Raw genomic sequence first — 19,067 nt, 5'->3', positions numbered from 1 at the left:
CCATGGCCAAGGGATGGCAACCGGCAGACCCAGAGAGGCGGCAATTGTGAAGCAAGGCACTTTGCACAACCCAGGGTGGGAAACAGAGCCTTGGGGCACTTACTGAGGACACCTGTGGGGATTGAGGAGCAGGGAGGGACTCCCAGTCTCTCAGCAGAGGTCCTTGGAGGGTCCCACAGAGTGCACAAGTCCACCCACATGGAATTGGTACCAGAGGGGCCCAGTTTACTCGGGGAAAGCAGCAGAAGGGACTGAGGTCCCACAGAGAGCGTAGCAAGTGCCATTGTTCTCTCTCCACCCCACCTCCACACACAACATCACAATCCAGCAACTGGAGTGCCCCACCCTGGTAAACACCTAAGGCTCCGCCCCTCATACATAACAGGCGCAACCAGACCAAATGGAAAAAAAAAAAAAGATGGCTCAAACAGAATTGAAAGCCCCACAACCAATTTTTTTAAGCAACCAAGAGATAGCCAACCTATCAGATGCACAGTTCAAAGCACTGGTGATCAGGATGCTCACAGAATTGGTTGAATTTGGTCACAAATTAGATGAACAAATGAAGGCTACCATAAGTGAAATGAAGAAAAATGCACAGGGAACCAATAGTGATGGGTGAAAGCTGGGTCTCACATCAATGGAGTGGACCAGAAGGAAGAAAAAAACAACCAGGAAAGAATGAAGAAATAAGAATTCAAAAAAATGAGGAGAGGCTTAGGAACCTCCAGGACATCTTCAAATGTTCCAATATCTGAATTATAGGGGTACCAAAAGGGGAAAAGAAAGCAACAAGTGGAAAAGTTATTTGAACAAATAATAAAGAATCCCCATTCTGGCAAAGGAAATAGACTTCCAGGAAGTGCAGGAAGCTCAGAGAGTCCCAAAGAAGTTGGACCCAAGGAGGAACACACCAAGGCACATCATCATTACATTATCCAAAATTAAAAGTAAGGAGAGAATCCTGGAAGCCGCAAGAGAAAAGGAGACAGTTACCTACAAAGCAGTTCCCATCAGACTGTCAGCTGATTTCTCAAAAAAGACCTTGCAGGCAAGAAGAGGCTGGAAAGAAGTATTCCAAGTCATGAAAGGCAAGGACCTATATCCAAGATTGCTCTATCCATCAAAGCTTTCATTTAGCATGGTAAGGCAGATAAAATGCTTTTCAGATAATGTGAAGTTAAAGGAGTTCATCATCACCAAACCCTCATTTTATGAAATGTCAAAGGGATTTATCTAAGAAAAAAGATTTAAAAAACATGTATAGTAAAATGACAGCCAACTCACAATTATTAACAACCACACTTAAAACAAAAACAAAAAGAAACTTAGCAAACAACTAGAACAGGAACAGAACCACAGAAATGGAGATCACATGGAGGGTTAGCAACAGGGGAGTGGGAGGAGGAGAGAGGGGAAAAAGGTATGGAGAATAAGTAGCATAGATGATAGGTAGAAAATAGACATGGGGAGGGCAAGAATAGTATGGAAAATATAGAAGCTAAAGAACTTATGACACATGGACATGAACTAAAGGGGGGGAATGTGGGTGGGAGAGGGTGTGCAGGGTGGAGGGGAATGAAGGGGGAAAATGGGACAACTGTAATAGCATAATCAATAAAATATATTTTTTAAAAAAAGAGGCACCTTCCCAGGTCATGATATCAAGGAATCTGGAAAACAGCCTTGGGACACTTCATGGTGCCATATGAGTGTAAGATCCATGTATAGAATGAACCACAACAGTAGGACACAGAAAATTTTTGCTTAAAATGACAACATATTTCAAAGTTGGATATATTTTATTTACAAATAACACTTAGATACAGAGGTTAACCAGATGTCTCCCAAGATCCCCAATGTGTTAGCACAAACACACCAGAGAAGAAAGAAAGCATGTGTCTGTGTTTCTGTATGACAGCAATGTCCAAGATTGGTTATATCCAGAAGGCTTAGTAGATATAGTGTCAGAATAGTTGCAAACTACAAGCATTGGGTTTATATTTTATTTATGAATACTCTTAAATAATTTTCCTTAATACCTCCATTCCTACTATCTACACTGTTCAATTATGTCACATCAATGATATTCCATCAGCTCAGCTTAAACTCATTCTTTAACTGTCATGAGTTGTGTTAAAAATTTTTATGAATAACCCATATTTAAATTTTAAGCCCTCTGCTTTCTCCCACAGCCATTCCCCCTGTGAATTTGTTCCATGTGTACATAATGAGATAGTCTAGCAGAGCTGATAAGAGATTGTGTTCATTTATGTATCACTATCAGTAGTATCCATTCTGAAAAATACGTAACATTGGAATTTTACAAATATGTCTTAATACAGTCATACTTTATATGCAAATACTGGGCTTTTAAAAAAACTATCAAATGTAACCATTGATACTCTGAAGCCAAATGTTTATTACACAAGTCAAAATCTTCCTCTTCACTCAGTAACACCAATTCAATAACTGTTGTGAAGCCCAGGAAATGGGACTCCAAAAACTCCAGAAAGATCTGCATTATCCACATGGAAATGAAGCAGAAGTCATACTGTTGCAATAAGGAGCTTTATTCATACACGCATACATCATTGTCACTGCATTCACAATACTGTCACTTTATTGTTCCCACTGTATTTTTATGCTTCAGAGAGTTTTTTAATGGCCTCTCCATTTTAATTATTAATCATTTCTGATATATATGATTTTCATAATCTCAAGAAAATAATTCTAATTTGTGAATGGGAAAAGGAAAGTTCTTATTAGCAATGCACTAGGGCAAATGCATAGCCTGATGGCAACATGGCATTTATAGGCCCCACAGACCTTTTTAGAGACACTGCACCTCAGAAACAGACCACAGTGCATCTCTAGGGTGGAATCTACAATTCTAGTGGCTACTGATGGGGCTGGTAAAGAACTGAGTCATTGACAGCTTATGCATATTATAGATGTACTTGTCTTATTTTAATTTTGAGATGAAAAAAATCCACAATATTTCCAAATGATTTCTGCACAGAGAGTAAACACCAATTATCAAACAACTGAAACTAAAAGATAGTTCTTAAAAAGCTACACTTCTCCTTTTTAAAAAGTAATATAAATATATGCCTTGATAAGATCCAGTGTTAGACTTTGCCTCTGCTTAATTTGACCTTCAACTCCATATTTGAAAGTGACTGAAACTTCATTCTTTCCCTTTTCCAGAAAGTCTTTAAAAATATAATGAACACAGTACTATACTCGGTACTACAGCAAAAGGGGCTGCTGGTGAAGGTCACAGAAAGAATACATAAAAGGCAGAAGTAAATAAACAAGACAGAACTATTTTGTTAAAAAGAACTTTAAAAATAAATTGTGCTGCAAAACTACTTTTGCAGTTACAGTGTCTTGTTTCACCCCACAGTGTGTCAAAGGCACTGCATTAATATAAACAGAATCATCTAATGCACTTTTTGAAAACAGTGCTTCTGAACCAAGGGCTAGTATGAAATCATTTTACAGCTAGGGGCCAATGACACTTTGGTTTGCTTTACTGGCAACATTATGGCAATGCATCCTATACTAAGAGGAAGTCTGGAAGACAAGCATATGACAAGCGCCAGATCCACTGTGTTACTTCTTTTCATGCTTCTTGGTCAATTCCCCCACACCTAGCTGGAAGTTGCCCCGGTTATCACTGTTTCTCTCTTCCTTCAGCCGACTCTCCTGGGAGACTTGTCGCACAGCTTGCAGGATGGCATTCTGCACAATCTGTTTGCTGGCTTTCTGCAACCTCACCTCTTCAGGCTCATTTCCAGTTTTCTCACCTAGACAAAAATATGAAAGTAGGTGAAAACAACAAAATTAAATTCAAGAACTGTGACAGGAGGGGGCAGGTAAGAAACGTTAAAGGGAAGGTGAGCCTATAAGAATGTGCTGGGTGGCCCAATTAATTGCGAGGAGCCTTCTGTAGCACATACCACTCTTGCTTCCCCTTCTCCCAATCCAGTAGGTTCTGCATTTGTTTGCCCCAGTAATGTGCCCAATATATATTCTCATCTTCCCAGACTCCTCTGCTGCTAGCAGTAGTCATGAGACATAGTCTGACCAATCCCTGATCTAGAATGGTGGGAATTTTATAATTAGAAGACAAGGTAATCCACCCACCATTAACTCTCCCCCTTTTTCCTTAGTTAAAAACAAGACAAACCCTTAATTTTAGTTGGTCACCTATGTAACTAGGTATAGGTAAGTTCTAACCAATGGGTGGAAGTTTGTTTAGTGAAAATTCTGTGAAAGGTTTTTAAAAGGGAATAGGCAGATAGCAGTCCTTTACCCTCTCCCTATCTTGCTGCCTGCATCTCTGGCACATAGTTGTCATCATCACAGGGGCTCTTGCTAACCATGAGGGGACCTTTAGAATGGAAACCATGTTCATGGATTTTGAAAAAACAATTAGAAGGAGCCTGAGATTCCAATGACCATATAAGACCATATTAGTCCTTGGCTACTCACCTCTAAGCCACTTTTGTGTTAGAATAATACATCTTATTTAAGGCAGTATTACTTTGGATTTTCTTTTACTATGCAGCAAACATATTACTAACTCATACACAGGAGAATGATCATGAATCTAGCATTTGACTACAGTGCAACTGTGAAAATTTTAAATTCCTCCTGCTTATATTTATAGTGACAAATAAAATGGGCATAGTTCCTTACTCAAAATCATTCTTTCAGATGTTTCCTCTATTTAAATACACTACTACCACGAAAGTGCATTATAAATGAGTGAAGGGTGGTTTTCACCAGAACTGATTCATGAACAAGAGAATTTATACACCCATTGGAGCAATATCACACAAGAGAATATTGAGTCATTCTGAAACCAGACAGCTCTTATCCCTTTAGACATATAATTGTCATTTATGCAGCATTTGTGCCACTAGAACCATCTCTTGAAGTATTTACAATCTAATAAATAAGGCAAGAGGAATCTATTCAAAACCAGAGAACAATACTCATTTTGTTCCCTTCCCTCCAAAAGTGAGAGAAAATCCTCAATCTGCACCAAACTGAGCAGAGAATGAGTTCAGAAGTACGAGGTATAACAGACTGAAACTTTAAAGCAGCAGAGAAGAATCCTTTAAATATTTTCTGTAGAAAAAGAATGAGTAATAACATTAAGAGGCATAGCAATTAAGAATGAGAATTTTAAAATACTTCGGACTGAGTCCAGGTTTCCTTTCTGACACTTAAAGCCATGTGATCTTGGGCAAGTCACTTTGCTTCTCCAAGCCTGCTAGCACCCCTGTAAAAGGGGCAAGTAGTACCTATTTTAGGATGGTTGCTAGAGAATTGAGTGACATAGCAACTCTCCAGCACTTAGTGTACTTCCTGAGCACTTAGTGTCCACTGTTGTGCATTGGTTGGGGTATAGTGTAGGCTGTTGTAACAGAGAAACTCAATTCTAGAGAAGCTCACAGAAGGGAGAGATATTTATTGCTCTCTCATGTAACAGCCCCAATGTACCCCAGTATACAGGCAGGTGTGCTCCACCAGGTTACCTAAGGACTCTACCTCCTTCTATCTTGTTGCTCTGCCATTTCCTACTATATTGCCCACTGCACGAATGGAGCTGGTTAACTAATATGCCATTGGGGGCTGGAAGGCAGCCAAAGTAAAAATGGAAGGCAAGCAGTTTCCTTTTAAAGAATTGTCATAAATATTGCAAACATTACTCCATTCACATTCTATTGAGGGAGACTGAGTCATGCAGTGGTCACACCTAGCCACATGGGAGGCTAGAAAACATGTCAAGCTGGGCAACCATATATCATACTAAAATTTAAGGAAGTTTTAATGCTAAAACAAAGAAGCAATTAAGGATTTTAAAAAATTACTTCCATACAGGGGCCAATGCTCAATTGAAAAGGGAAGGTATGTACTTGGAGCAGGTCAAATCTGAGCCTCAGAGAGCTCTGTGTATCCCTCAACAGGATAAGTGTGTGGACAGACAATGTCTGATGTGTTCATGCTTGCTCTTGGAAAGAGTATCTCTGCATAATAGGGATGTTTTAACTCTAAAAGACCCTGTAGTACAGTAATTTTTCTGTCTTTGGATGGAGGAAGAAAGAATGTAGAGATAAGAGTAAGCTGATTCCTTAATAATAGATAAAGAAAAGAAAATCCACTCTAAATTTAGCTGTGGCCTTATATTTGAGTTAAATTGTCATGTTCTTATTCATCCATTATGAATAAAAATTGATAAGAAAGTCAAAGTCATTCTGTTCCAAGCTATGCCAGTAGATCTCTTTAGTGAACTGCAAGGTTGGTTTAGACCTCACTGTTCTTATTACTGCTTTACTCTGAGTCACAGATATCTATCTATCTGCAGTGGAGCATGTGGAACAAAAAGAGGGCAACTAGTTGGAACAGAGAAAGAGAGGAGTAAAGTTGATGATAAAAGCCACCCAGAGCACTTAGACAATAAAAACAAACAAAATTATATACAGAACCACTCAAGACCCTGAATAATCAAAGCAATCCTGAGAAAGCAGGAGGCATTGCACTTGCTGATTTCAAGCTACAATATATTATAAAGCTATATTAATCTAAATAGAATGGTACTGGCATAAAAACAGACACACAAACCAAAGGAACAGAACCAAGAGCCCAGAATAAATCAAAGCATATATATTCAACTAACATTTGACAAGGGAACCAAGAAAACTCAAAGGAGAATGCAGATGTAAAAGAATAAAACTGAATCTATATTTTCTATCACTAACAAAAATTAGCTCAAAATGGATTAAAGATGTAACACACAATCTGAAACCATAAAACTCCTAAAAAAAGCCTAGGAATAAAGCTCTCTGACACAGGTCTTGGTGACAGTTTTTTTGATATGACACGTAAAGCACAAGCAACAACATCAAAAATAAACCAGTAGGGCTACATAAAACTAAAAAACTTCTTCAGAGTAAAAGGAATTATTAGCAAAATAAAAAGCAAACCTACAGAATGGAAAAAATGTTTTAATATTCAAAATATATAAAGAACTTATAAAACTCAATAACAGAGAAACAAATAATCCAATTAAAAATGGGTAAAGGAGCCATGATTGGTGTGGCTCAGTGGACTGAGTGCCAGCCAGTGAACCAAAGGGTCACAGGCTCCATTCCCAGTCAGGTCACATGCCTGGGTTGTGGGCTAGGTCCCCAGTAGGGGGCGCTTGAGAGGCAACCACACATTGATATTTCTCTCCCTCTCTTTCTCCCTCCTTTCTGCTCTCTAAAAATAAAAAATAAAAATAATAAATAAATAAAATCTTTTAAAAAATGGGCAAAGGACCTAAGTAGACATTTTTCCAAAGAGGACATACAGGTGGCCAGCAGATACATGAAAAGGTGCTCAACTTCACTAATTATTATGAAAAGGCAAATCAAAATTACAGTTAGATTATCATGTCATGCCTGTTAGAATTGCACTCACCAAAAAGGTAAGAAAATGCTGGCAAGAATGTGGAGAAAGGGGAACCCTTGTGCACAATTGATGGGATTATACATTGGTACAGCCACTATGGAAAACAGTATGGAGCTTCCTGCAAATATTAAAATTAGAAACACCATACAATTTGGCAATTCCATTCTGGGTATTTATCTAAAGGAAAAAAAATAACTATCTAGAACAGATATCTACACCTCCATCTTCATAGAAGCATTATTTACAATGGCCAAGACATGGAAATAACCTAAGTGTCCATCAGTAGATGAATGGATTTTTATAAAGCATGGTATATAATGTACAATGGAATACTATTCAGTCATAGAAATAAGGAAATTCTGCCATTTTTCACAACAAAGATGCACCTTGAGGACATTATGCTAAACAAAATAGGTAAGACAGAAAAAGACAAATACTGTATGATCTCACTTAAATGTGAAATCCATACAAAGCCTTATAGAAAAAGAGATAAGATTTGTGGTTACCAGAGGTGGGTGATACAGAATGGAGGAATTGGATGAAGGAGGTCAAAAGATAGAAACTTCTATTTTTAAGATAAATAAGTAGTGGAAATTTAAAGTACAACATGAGGACCATAGTTAATGCTGTATAGCATATTTAAAAATTGCTAGAGAATAAATCACAAAAGATCTCATCACAGGGAAAAATTCATTTTTTCCTCTATTTATATGAGGTGATGGATGTTAACTTGTAGTAATCATGTCACAACATATCTAAGTCATTATGCTGAACACAACTTTTACAGTGATTATGTCAATTGCATCTCAATAAAACTGAAAGAAAATGCTGTGTAAAACACAGATACTTACTGTGTGTTAGGCTCTTTGACATGCAATGAAAGATACTCTCTTTTGGGGGTTCGGGCAGTTACTGTGGGGATACATGTGTCATAGATATCATAGAAATATCTGGCTGAATCTTGTGTATTACAATTCAGTAAATGGAATAATCCAATATAACTCTAGTAATCAGATTATCTAGATTATCCTCTGCCATTAGAGAGTTTCAACTTTCCATCAGCCACTACCATCTAACAATTCTCTTTTTCTGAAGTCTCTCTGACTTCATGGCATTTAGTACACTTGTTTCTGTTTATTTGTGACTTGTAGTGCTTCACGAATTTACCTACTTCCTCCTGTCTCAGAGCAGTCCAGCTAAGGGTCTGTTAGCAGTTGCCTGACTTTTGCCAAACCTTCAGTTGATATTCCTGAAAGAGAACCAGAAAGACTCAGCACACCACCATTATTCCTGAAAATTTTTCATGCCAGGCCATCTCTTAGGCCAGCCACAGATTGAATGTCTGTGGCTCATGCTAGCCCACTCAACTGTGGCCTTAGAGGCTGGATCAGGGGGCAAGAACACAGCTACTTAGGAGGAGGAAGCCCCAAGGCACCTGTCAGGCAAGGCACTGGGGCCAGACCGAGCATTCACAGGATTGGCTTCATCCACTAAATGACTGGCTGGTGCTCCTATGGCATTCACTTGGAAGGAAAGGATATGTGGAAAATCCTGATGGAAACCCTTAGTGTCAGCATGGTGTGCAAAAGGGAGTCACAGCCTGACAGAAGGCAGAAGCCAGAGAAATCCAGAGATTTACTACTTACTTATATGCACTACATTTATTTAAAATTAATAAATCACCCTCATGGTGTAGGTGGCCAATTGCCTAGTTTAAATGATGCAAATGTCTTCCAGCCTAATTAGCATTTACAAGATCATTTTGGCATTTCACAAAAGATGATAAATTGATTTAATTAGCTTTAAATTCTAAATGCCCAATACAAATACATTGAAGTCACAAATGTGATGTAACTAAATTTTTATTCAGTGTCCTTTCACCTGGAATCATTACTTCTTCCCCTCCCAACACCACACACATCCCTGCAGTCATGTTTCCCCGTGACACCCAGCCCACCCCACGGCGGCCAGCCTTCCTCAGACTTCTCTGAGCCCCATGCTCTTCACCCTCCCCTCAAAACCTGCTGTTCCACATGCCATCTTCACCTGCCCCAGTGGAAAGTCTCTGAGGAACTGAACTGCAATGTGGTTAATAATTGGCCTTAATTCCTTATTTATATCCCTTAAAATCATGCTTCTATTAGCCATAGGAAGATCCTCCTGATAAAAATTTGCATTGTTTTTTCCCCTAGGAACCTAAGTGCCATTTGCCTCTGTTACATTAACCCTATTACATTTCAGTGAGGGGGGTTAGAAAAGATCACAGTGTTCCACTGTGAGGCAGAATCCAATTAGTGGTTTTCCCTCAATCACACAGAGAATGTGGCAGAGATTTTTCTCATAACTTCGGTCTCTATCACTTGTCTCTCCCCACTGGGTAACTAAATACACAAATTATAGAAGTCCCTATCCAGGCAGGATAGGGTTCGGCCACCACTGCCTGCCCACCCTCTCCAGTTCATGGTGCTGCTGATAGTAACCATGGAGCACACTTTTATCTTCTCCTCAGATTGCTTGAGACTGTAAGACAGTATATCATTCATCAATGACTGGCCTGTGGAACACAGAGAACAAGAACTAATTCTGGTCTCTTAATTAATGGAATGATAGTCTATTTTCCAGCTCTGTGACTATAGGAATTTTTCATGAAAGACCAGATGTTAAATCTCATTCATCTACACCAACAGCTAATGAAGTCACCCCAGTTGTCCTGTTTTGCCACCAAGCAAGCTAAAGTTGTGTGACTTAGCTTGTGTGACTTTCGAGCAACAGAAGTCACAGCCTCTGGGTTTTCAGCTTGCTAGCAAACCTGCCAAACCATGTTGCCTCCCCATGTACCATAAGCAAATCAGAAGCAGCACTTTAGGGTTTCCAAAGGCAGGTTTGAGACACAGAAAGCAAGACAGTATTAATGGGTATCGGACACTTCTAAGTACATTTGAGTGATGCTCCACTATTACCAACACCACCCCTATCATATCAGGTGCAGGGCATTAAGAACCACCAGGCTCATCATTTCAGAATGTAGCAAGCTACTCTCATGAACTGTATGGAGTGTTCATTAAAGTGTCCTATAGGACAAGATGAGAGAAACCAGAAAGATATCTATTGAGTACCCATATGCAGGGTATGGTGGAGAGTTACATAGGCCACCAGACCAACTTCATTTATTCATGCATTCATTTGTAAAAGATTTACAGAGCATTCACTACACAACAAATAGAAGGCTGGGTATTAGAGATTAAAATACTGAGCAAAACAGTCACTAATCACGCTTCATTGGATTTTACCAAGTAGTGGGAGAGTCAGGTCTTAATCAAACAGGTTTATAATTTTCAGTTGTGACACGTGCCATAGAGAGGACACTGGGAGAACATTTCAAGAACTGATCTAATATGGAAGTCAGAAAAGGAAGCCCAGGCAGGGGACTTAAGGGTTAATGAGGCTTTATTCAATAAAGGGAAGGTGGTAGAAGCAGGGAAGGAAGAACCATCAGGCAAGAAGATCAAACCCTGCCCCCTGAAATGCATCCCCAGCAGGTCCCTGTGGGGAATGAGACAGCCTGGTTGGCTAGGGGCCCAGTGGGGGAGTGGGAAGGGGAGACTGGAGATGACGCTGTGGAAATTAGGCCAGCCCAGATGGCACAAGCCTGCTGGGAGGCAGTGGGTCTTTTATTGAGAGTATTTCTGCAGTGCATTATCAAATGTGTGTTGTACAGGGTGACCGGAGAAGCCTGAGGAGAATTATGTAATTGAGGTAGGTCAATGCAGGATTTGGAGCAGGTCTTGAAAGACAGATGAAATTTTGAAAAGCCAATGCAAGAAGAAAGGGAATTCTACCCTTGGCCTCAAGAGACAGTACAGACATGTGACGCACTGACTCACAGTGACCTAGAAAGTTTTCGCCTTATACTGCTATTGCATTACTTAAGACGACAATTTAACTTATTCCATATAACTGGGCTGTGATGCATTATGTTTAGGAAATCTGTAAGGAATAGCTCCAATAAAACTTGAAAAGGAAAAGATAATTTTACTCTAGAAATCAAATGAGTATTTTGATCAAGAAGAGCAAAGGTAATTTTGAAAAAGAACAACAAACAGACAACCTAATTTAGCAGCTTTCAATATCAGATATAAAGCCTTAGTACAGTCATGTACCACTTAAGGATGGAGAGGGATCTGGTCTGAGAGAAGGATATTAGGTAATTTTATCATTGTGGAAACATTTTAGAGTGACTTACACAAACCTAGATGGCACAGACTATTACACACCTAGATTTCATGGCATAGTCTATTGCTACAGAGCTGTACAGCATGTTACTCTACAAAACCACAGGAGAGTAAATCAAGCACAAGAGGAAATGACACAATCAAGAGACATGAAAAACACAAGATGTGTGAGGCTGCTGCAGGAGTAATTTAGTGTTGTTTTACAGTAAACTTCTTTTTAATAAGTAGGAAGAGCACACTAAAATAACAATTGAAAGTATGAGATAGTAAATACATAAACCAGTAACATAGCTATTTATTATCATTATCAATGTGCTATGCTGTGCATCATTGTATGAGCTATACTTGCATGTGACTGGCAGCGCAGGTTTGCTTACGGCAGCCTCTCCACCAACGCATGAGTAACAGGTTGGGCGATGTTATGACGGCCACAATGTCACTAGGAATTTTCCAGCTCTGTTATAATCTTATAGGACTCCTGTTGTATACGGAGTCCATCACTGACAGTAGCATCATTATGGGGCACACAGTTGTAATTAATGAAGTGTGATACTGACCGAGGGATAGAATAATTGATTAATAAAATAAAATGAAAAGTCCATAAACAGCCTTACACATACATGGTCACCTGATTTCTGAAAAACAGGAGAGTGTAGTACAGTGGGAAAAGGATGGCCAAGTCATGTTTCATACAAAAAAAATAGGAACTTGAACTACCTCACACTATGCATAAAAAAATTAGTCCTGAGTGACTTTCACATCTGTATTTGAAAAGTAAAACAATCTGGAGCACAGAGGACATTTAGGGCAGTGGAAATACTTTGTAACACTGTAATGGTGAATACAACTCCCTGTACTTTTGCCCAAACCATAGAATGCACACCATGCCAAGAACGAGCCCTAATGAAAACTATGGCCTTGGGGTGATGACGTGTGTCGTTGTGGGTCTCTGGCTGTAGCACATGCACCACTCTGTGTGGTGTGTTGATGGTGAGGGAGGCTGTGCATGTGTGAGGCAGGGGATGTGTGGGAAACCTCTTACTTGCTGTTCAATTTTGCTGTGAACCTAAAGCTGCTCTAAAAGAAAATAGTCTTTAAAGGACTATCAAGCTTTTAGAAGAAAATACAGAAGAATACCTCTATGACTGGGGAGCAAAGACATCTTAAACAGGACACAAAATGTGATAGCCATCATACACATGCACACACAAACACACATACACACTTGGAGAAAGGTCTTTCATCTGAGGAAGGGGGGCAGGAAAAATGCTATCTTAGAGATAGGTAAGTATTTAATTTTCTGAGCACCTGGATAACAAATAACTCGGTGAAGACTGGGTTATGAGTTCAGAGAGACCACAAAGGCTGTTTTAATGACCACATAGATTTCTGCAAAATTTAGCCACAGGTTTCTCTCCTTTTGTCCCAAGAGAATCAGGAAATCAAGCTCCTCCCCAGTTCCTAGTTTCTTGCTGTCAGTAGCAACTCCAGAATTTCCATGAAGGGAGGATTTAGGAACCCCAATCCAGAGGTTCCTAAAGAACTCGTACTGAAACTCCAGTGCCCAAGACAATTTACACAGGGCTGATTAGATGCCCATTTTCCATATCAAACAGCAGGGTGCGGAATGGAGATGGGGCTCAGCCACCCTTGTGACAGCCATTGCCCCTCTTCTCACCTTCTCTCACCAGCTCATGTCTTCAGAGTGGCTGTGCCACCCAGTGCCCATCCCCTCCTCAAGCAGCCACCAAACAAATCTGGCTGGCCCAAAATGTGGGTCCCTGCATTTCCGCCCCAGGAATATGCCAGAAAGGGAGACTCTAGAAATCCAGAAGTCAGATATTCAGGCAACAGAAAAATGTAAGCATCCTGTGAGCCTGTGTATTAAAGAAAGTGACAATACTAGACCTGAATAAAATGTGGAACAAACCTTGGAACACACCTTGGAACACTGGGGATCACGTACTCTTTCCCATCCTCAGAGCCAGGTCTTTACCCCCAGACACTACCTCCACCCTCAGAAGCTCCCCTGCCAGTTCATCACCTCCTCAGCAGTGCCACTGCCAGGTTCTGCAGCCTCTGCTGCCCCTTGGTGGCCACTCGTAGGGTTGCCACAGCCTCAGGGACAGGACGTCCTATGGCTGAAAGACAGCTGCCTTGGTTCCCTGGGTGTGTGAAGGGAGGGGTTGTGGGGAGGTACTATGTGTGTGTTCTGTGTGTGCAAGTGTAAAAGTGCATGAGTGTGTGCGAATGTGTAGATATGTCAGTGCATGAGACGAGGATGTGGTTTTATCTTACCAAAGACACCTGGAACAACTAAGCACATTGTGGTACTTTCTGACCTCAAAAACTCACGCAAGGCCATTTAAAGAGATGTCCTCCCAAGAGTTCTGCAGCAGCTGGAAATACAGTCCAGAAGTTCCCTGTCTTGATTCAGATGAAAATAGCTTTGCTGGAATATTTAAGATCTCTCAAATATTTAACAAAAGATCCAGAGGTCCTAGGCAAAACCACCCGCACACTCTCCCTTCCTACACACTGTGGAAAGGGAGAGAGGGCAGGGAGAGAGGCACAGGGAGGGAGGGAGACATAAATTGATAATTAGCTTTTTGAGTAATTTTAAATGAATGCCTAAAAAACCACAAACCCTCTCATACTTCCCTCCCTAAAATGAATAGCATAATCCTCACAATCATCATTTGTTCACTAAAGAGGGACTCAGATCCTAGCTGTGACAAGTCGTCAGTGAGTACATGTCTAGAATTTAGCTAAACGGTATCTCAGAGGTAAGCTTTCCTCCCTGGAGGGTGTGCACACGTGGCACGAACCTCAGGAGGATACTGTACTCTGACATGAAGTGGAATCTTTTCCACTCTCCTCAAAGGAGCAGCTTCCCAACTTTTGAGGCAACTCCATGGTAATGTCAAAATATTTTACATATCCCCTCATGACACAATGACAAAAAGAAGCTCTGAATTCAGAAATGCTTTTAGATAAATTTTAATCACATTAATCATGACAGCCTCCATCTGAAACTTTCAGGGGGTAGGGAAAACTGTGTATTCCAACCACAAGAGTGTAGAGAAGCATGGCATTTCTGTTGCTTGAAACAGCTCTGTGGCTACCAGGGTCTTTCTTGTTCCCACACCAGGCTGATGATGCAGAAGCAATAAAAATCAGGCAGACATTTTAAACTAATTCCTAATGATGGAATGTAGGTTGCAGCCAGGACATGGTGTGGAACAAGAAGCTTTGTAACAGCTGCCCTCAGCTTCTACCCTCTATCCCACAGGTGGCAAACAAGGCCCAAGGGCTGAATCCGGCCCTCTACCTTGTTTTATCCAGCCTGGCACCTTGTTTCTACCTGGTGGTAGCGCTGAGCTCTCACTTAACTGTTAAGGAGTAGTTGTATTTATACAGTCCCAAAATTACATTCGGCCCTTTGAAGGCCACTGCAAGGCTAATGTGGCCCCCAGTGAAAAAGAGTTTGACACCCCTGCTCTATACCTAGTCATACATGAAACACCTACTAAGTGCCTAAGTGTGCCAGGTTTGTACAAGATAGGCCAAATTTTCACCTTCAGGGAGGATATGATGCCTAAGATTTCTCACTGCTTAAGTACCATAAAATGTCTTAAGGCTTTAAAAGATTAGCAGAGATAAAAAATCAATTCTCTTAGTTTTCAAGTGGAAAAAATGGAGGCCCGAGTATGGCATGGGGTCACACTCGGGGTCCTAGTCTGAGTCCCAGAGCTGGGATCAGACCGTGTGCTCTGGGGGCCTTCCCATGCTGCCCTCCGGCTGCTGCCTCACCTGCAGGAGGCAAGGGGCTGCCAGCTACTGTGGAGCCCAACGATGACTTCCTTCTCTGCACAAAATGGAAAACACATTAACCATATGCCCCCACTTGCTTCCTAAGTTCTTTTTCATACCAAATCACACTTTTATTATTATATCTTCTATTTGTCCTTCCACTTGTCCCCCTTGACAGCAGCCAGAGTAACCTTTTTAAAACGGAAATCCAATATGTCACTCAACAGCTCAAAACCTTCCTTGGCCTCCCATTGCATTTGGAACAAAAGCTCAGCCTCTCACCATGGCCTTCAGGGCCCTGCTGATCATGCACATGCCTCTTGTCTGACCTCACACACTCCCTCTTTCTCTCACTTCACTTCATATTCAATCAAGATGGATAAGATCTAGCTTTAAATGTAGGAATGCCCTGATAGCACTTACTCTGTGTCTTAGTCTATTTGGGCTACTGTGTAGGCTGAGTGGCTTATACATTAAATATTTATTTCTCACAGTTCTGGAACCTGGAAGTCCAATAACAAAGTACTGACAGGTTTGGTGTCTGATGAGGAGGGCCTGAATCCTGGTTCACAGATGACAGTCTTCTCACTGTGTCTTCATGTGATAAAGGCATTGCGACATCTCACTGGGGTCCATGGCACTGTAGGACCTTGGGCAAGCCACTTTCCTCACTTACAAAATGGGCACAATAATAGCACCTCCCTCACAATATTGTTATAAAAGCTAAGTGAATATTTGTTAAGTGCTTAGAACTGTGTTAAAGTAAGCAGGACTGAAATGTCTGTTAAATAAACAAAATTAAAAGAGTTGGGGTCTGCATGAATTCCAAGCAGCCTATCTTTGTCTAAAATTCAAAACCTTTCTGTGTGGCATTCAACCACTTGTAGCCACACTGCATGTACCTTCCTGACATTGGTACTGAGAACAAAAGCCTTACGTAAGTCTCTCATCAAGAGAAAATAAATGTGCAGCTCTCAGAAATGAGCCTAACACATCCCATCTGCTAATCTCAGCATGCCCTGTGCTTATTAACTGTATTTCCTCACTGGAACACCAGTTCCCGAGGCACGACCCCTATCTGTCCTGCTCACCGCTCTATGCCCAGGACCTAGCACAGCACCGGCTCCCAGGGGACCTTCAGTGTTTGTTTAATGAATGATTGCTGCACTGGTTTTCCAGCTTCCATTTTTCAGTTCATTCTATCTTTCTTCTCCTTTCCCTCCATCCCCCTTAATGACCTGCTCTTGGCCTCTTTTGTCACCTTTTGCTGCTTTGCAGCCATTGGAGTTCAAGTAAGGAGGAAAGGGCTGAGGAGATGCTCTTTTCAGGAGCTCAGATCCTCCATGTGAGAAACGGTGCAGAAAGCACACTGGAGCAAGAATATCAGAAAGGCTGCTCCAGTTTCTAGCCACATATAACTAAGCCAATGACCATTTTTTGAAATATTACACTAAGTTTCTGTCTCTCACTTCTTATCTTCTGGGTTTTCTCCATCCTCTCCTTTTGCATCCTTATCAGCCACTCTGATGGTCAGTTCTGAGTTCTCTCCATTCCATTTCAAAAACTTTTCAGAACACAATGGTGTGAAAACAAGCCCCCTTCATATAGGTCCAGTGATATTCCCAGGTGACTTTGTTCCATTGGTCAACCATTTGCCATGAAAACAATTCTCTATGCGTTTATAAACTCCCTGAACCCTGCACACATTGGCACATAATGAATCAGGTCCCACTGACTCAAAGGCCATCAGCCTATGCTGAGGAGGCCCTGCCCAAGAGGCCCTGCATGTGAATCTCTGGGTCTCTCTGAGTTCACCTGTGCCAACCTCAGCTTTCTCACATAATACACATAAAAGCATTTGATTAGTTCTTTAAAGCAGAAGAATGAGAAGGGAAGTCCCTGTTGCTTCATCTACAAATTGGACAAAGAAATACAAAACTTTGTCCTCAACCATGAGTTTTCTTGGGCAAAATTCTAGTATATATGGCTTTTCTTTTATTATACCTTTTTTATGTAACCATGAGAATCTTGGCTCCCTTTACTGTGTTGGGGTTCATTAGAAAAAGAGAACAGGTGGCTGGAAATAGAAAAGGAAGCAAAGAATGAGATCAGATGTTTTATGGGGTTTTTTTCAATGATATTTTAGAAGGAAAATAAACCCAGACTTTAGAAGTGTTTGTTAGAGCTATGTGACAGGGGGTAATTTCACATGTCTCACCCTGCATCTCAGGGAGCTTTGGCTGCCGGCCTCAAAACCCCAAGTCAGGGCACAGCAAATGTACTGAGCATTTGCTCTAAGAATCAGACATGGAAAAAAGAAATAAGGGAGGGAAGGAGAGGTGGAGGCAGAGAGGAAAAGAGAAATGGTATCTCTGAGGATGCAAATTAAAATTATATCATATGCATCTAATTAACAATGTAGATAGTGCCCCAAAAAGTTTTCAGCAAGCAGACTATAGTAAACATGAATTGATTATACAAGACACGTTACAACCACTTTAAGACACAAAAGTTTACATTGCTATACTCTTTAAAGTGACAGGTGGATCTCATCTTCTGGTTCCCTGTATAAGGATTCACAGGAATCCAGGCAACTCCCCTGCTCCGATTGTTCTCTCTTCCATTGTCCTGGAGGGCTGGGCCTGCCAGACAAGAAAAATGATACACATAGACACATTCAAACTTTTACTGGGCATCTACTATGTCTAGGCAATGTGCTAGGCATTAGGGGTATTGAGATAATTCACATTTCCTGGTCTTTAAGATGTTCATAGAAGACACAGAATATAATCTGGTTCTATGAGCAAGACTCTGAATCCCCTAGCCTACTTTAGCTCATCTTTCAAATCACAATAGTAAGGCCTTCCAAGGTATATCTCATAAATAAATATGAGGATAAAAGTGTGTAAGAAATATTAAAATCCTGTGAAGAGTTGAATGCGATATACACATTATGTAATATACAATTCCATAAGTTCAATATTCTCATTTCACACACATTTCTCTTGAGAAAGGCCTAACAGCAGCACTACTAGAGGTTAAAGAGGAAAGGGTGCCATGGCTGGTGTGGCTCAGTGCATTTAGCACCAGCCTGCAAACCAAAGGATCACCAGTTCAATTCCCAGTTAGGGCACATGCCCGGGTTGCGGGCCAGGTCTCCATCAGGGGGCATGAGAAAGACAAATACACATTGATATTTTTCTCCCTCTCTCTTCTCCCTTCCCCTTTCTAGAAAATAAATAAGTAAATTATTTAAAAATGAAGAAAGAGGAAAGGGCTTGCCCCATCATAGCACAGCTGGTAGAAAAGAGGGAACAAAGCAAAAAAAGTGACAAAGAGGATGATCTGTTACAGAAAATGTCAGATATTAGTGACAGACCTCACGCATGTCATTGAGCATCTGGTTGGTTTGTGGTTCTCAAAATCTGTTATCATAAGAACCACTAGGACCTATAGTTAATGAAGACTGTACAGGATGCGGCTCAGGAGTCTACATATTTAGCCACGACTGCAGGTAATCCTATTGCAGGTTTCTGATAGGCCACCCTGATA

General features: G+C 40.8%; 1 protein-coding gene across 1 annotated transcript in view; it reads right to left on the bottom strand.

The window, feature by feature from the left end:
- Nucleotides 1-1,853: 1,853 nt before the first annotated feature.
- AKAIN1 (A-kinase anchor inhibitor 1) overlaps nt 1,854-19,067 on the bottom strand; it is a 66,930-nt gene continuing 49,716 nt past the window's right edge. Inside the window, exon 2 of the mRNA XM_045850237.1 lies at nt 1,854-3,812. Coding sequence (XP_045706193.1) covers nt 3,619-3,812 — 194 coding nt within the window. The 3' untranslated portion in view covers nt 1,854-3,618. The remainder of the gene's footprint in view (nt 3,813-19,067) is intronic.

Source organism: Phyllostomus hastatus, unplaced genomic scaffold (assembly GCF_019186645.2).
Source record: "Phyllostomus hastatus isolate PE091 unplaced genomic scaffold, TTU_PhHast_1.1 phas_contig_80, whole genome shotgun sequence".
NCBI classification, from domain to species: domain Eukaryota; kingdom Metazoa; phylum Chordata; class Mammalia; order Chiroptera; family Phyllostomidae; genus Phyllostomus; species Phyllostomus hastatus.
This window is presented reverse-complemented; position numbering and strand designations above follow the sequence as displayed.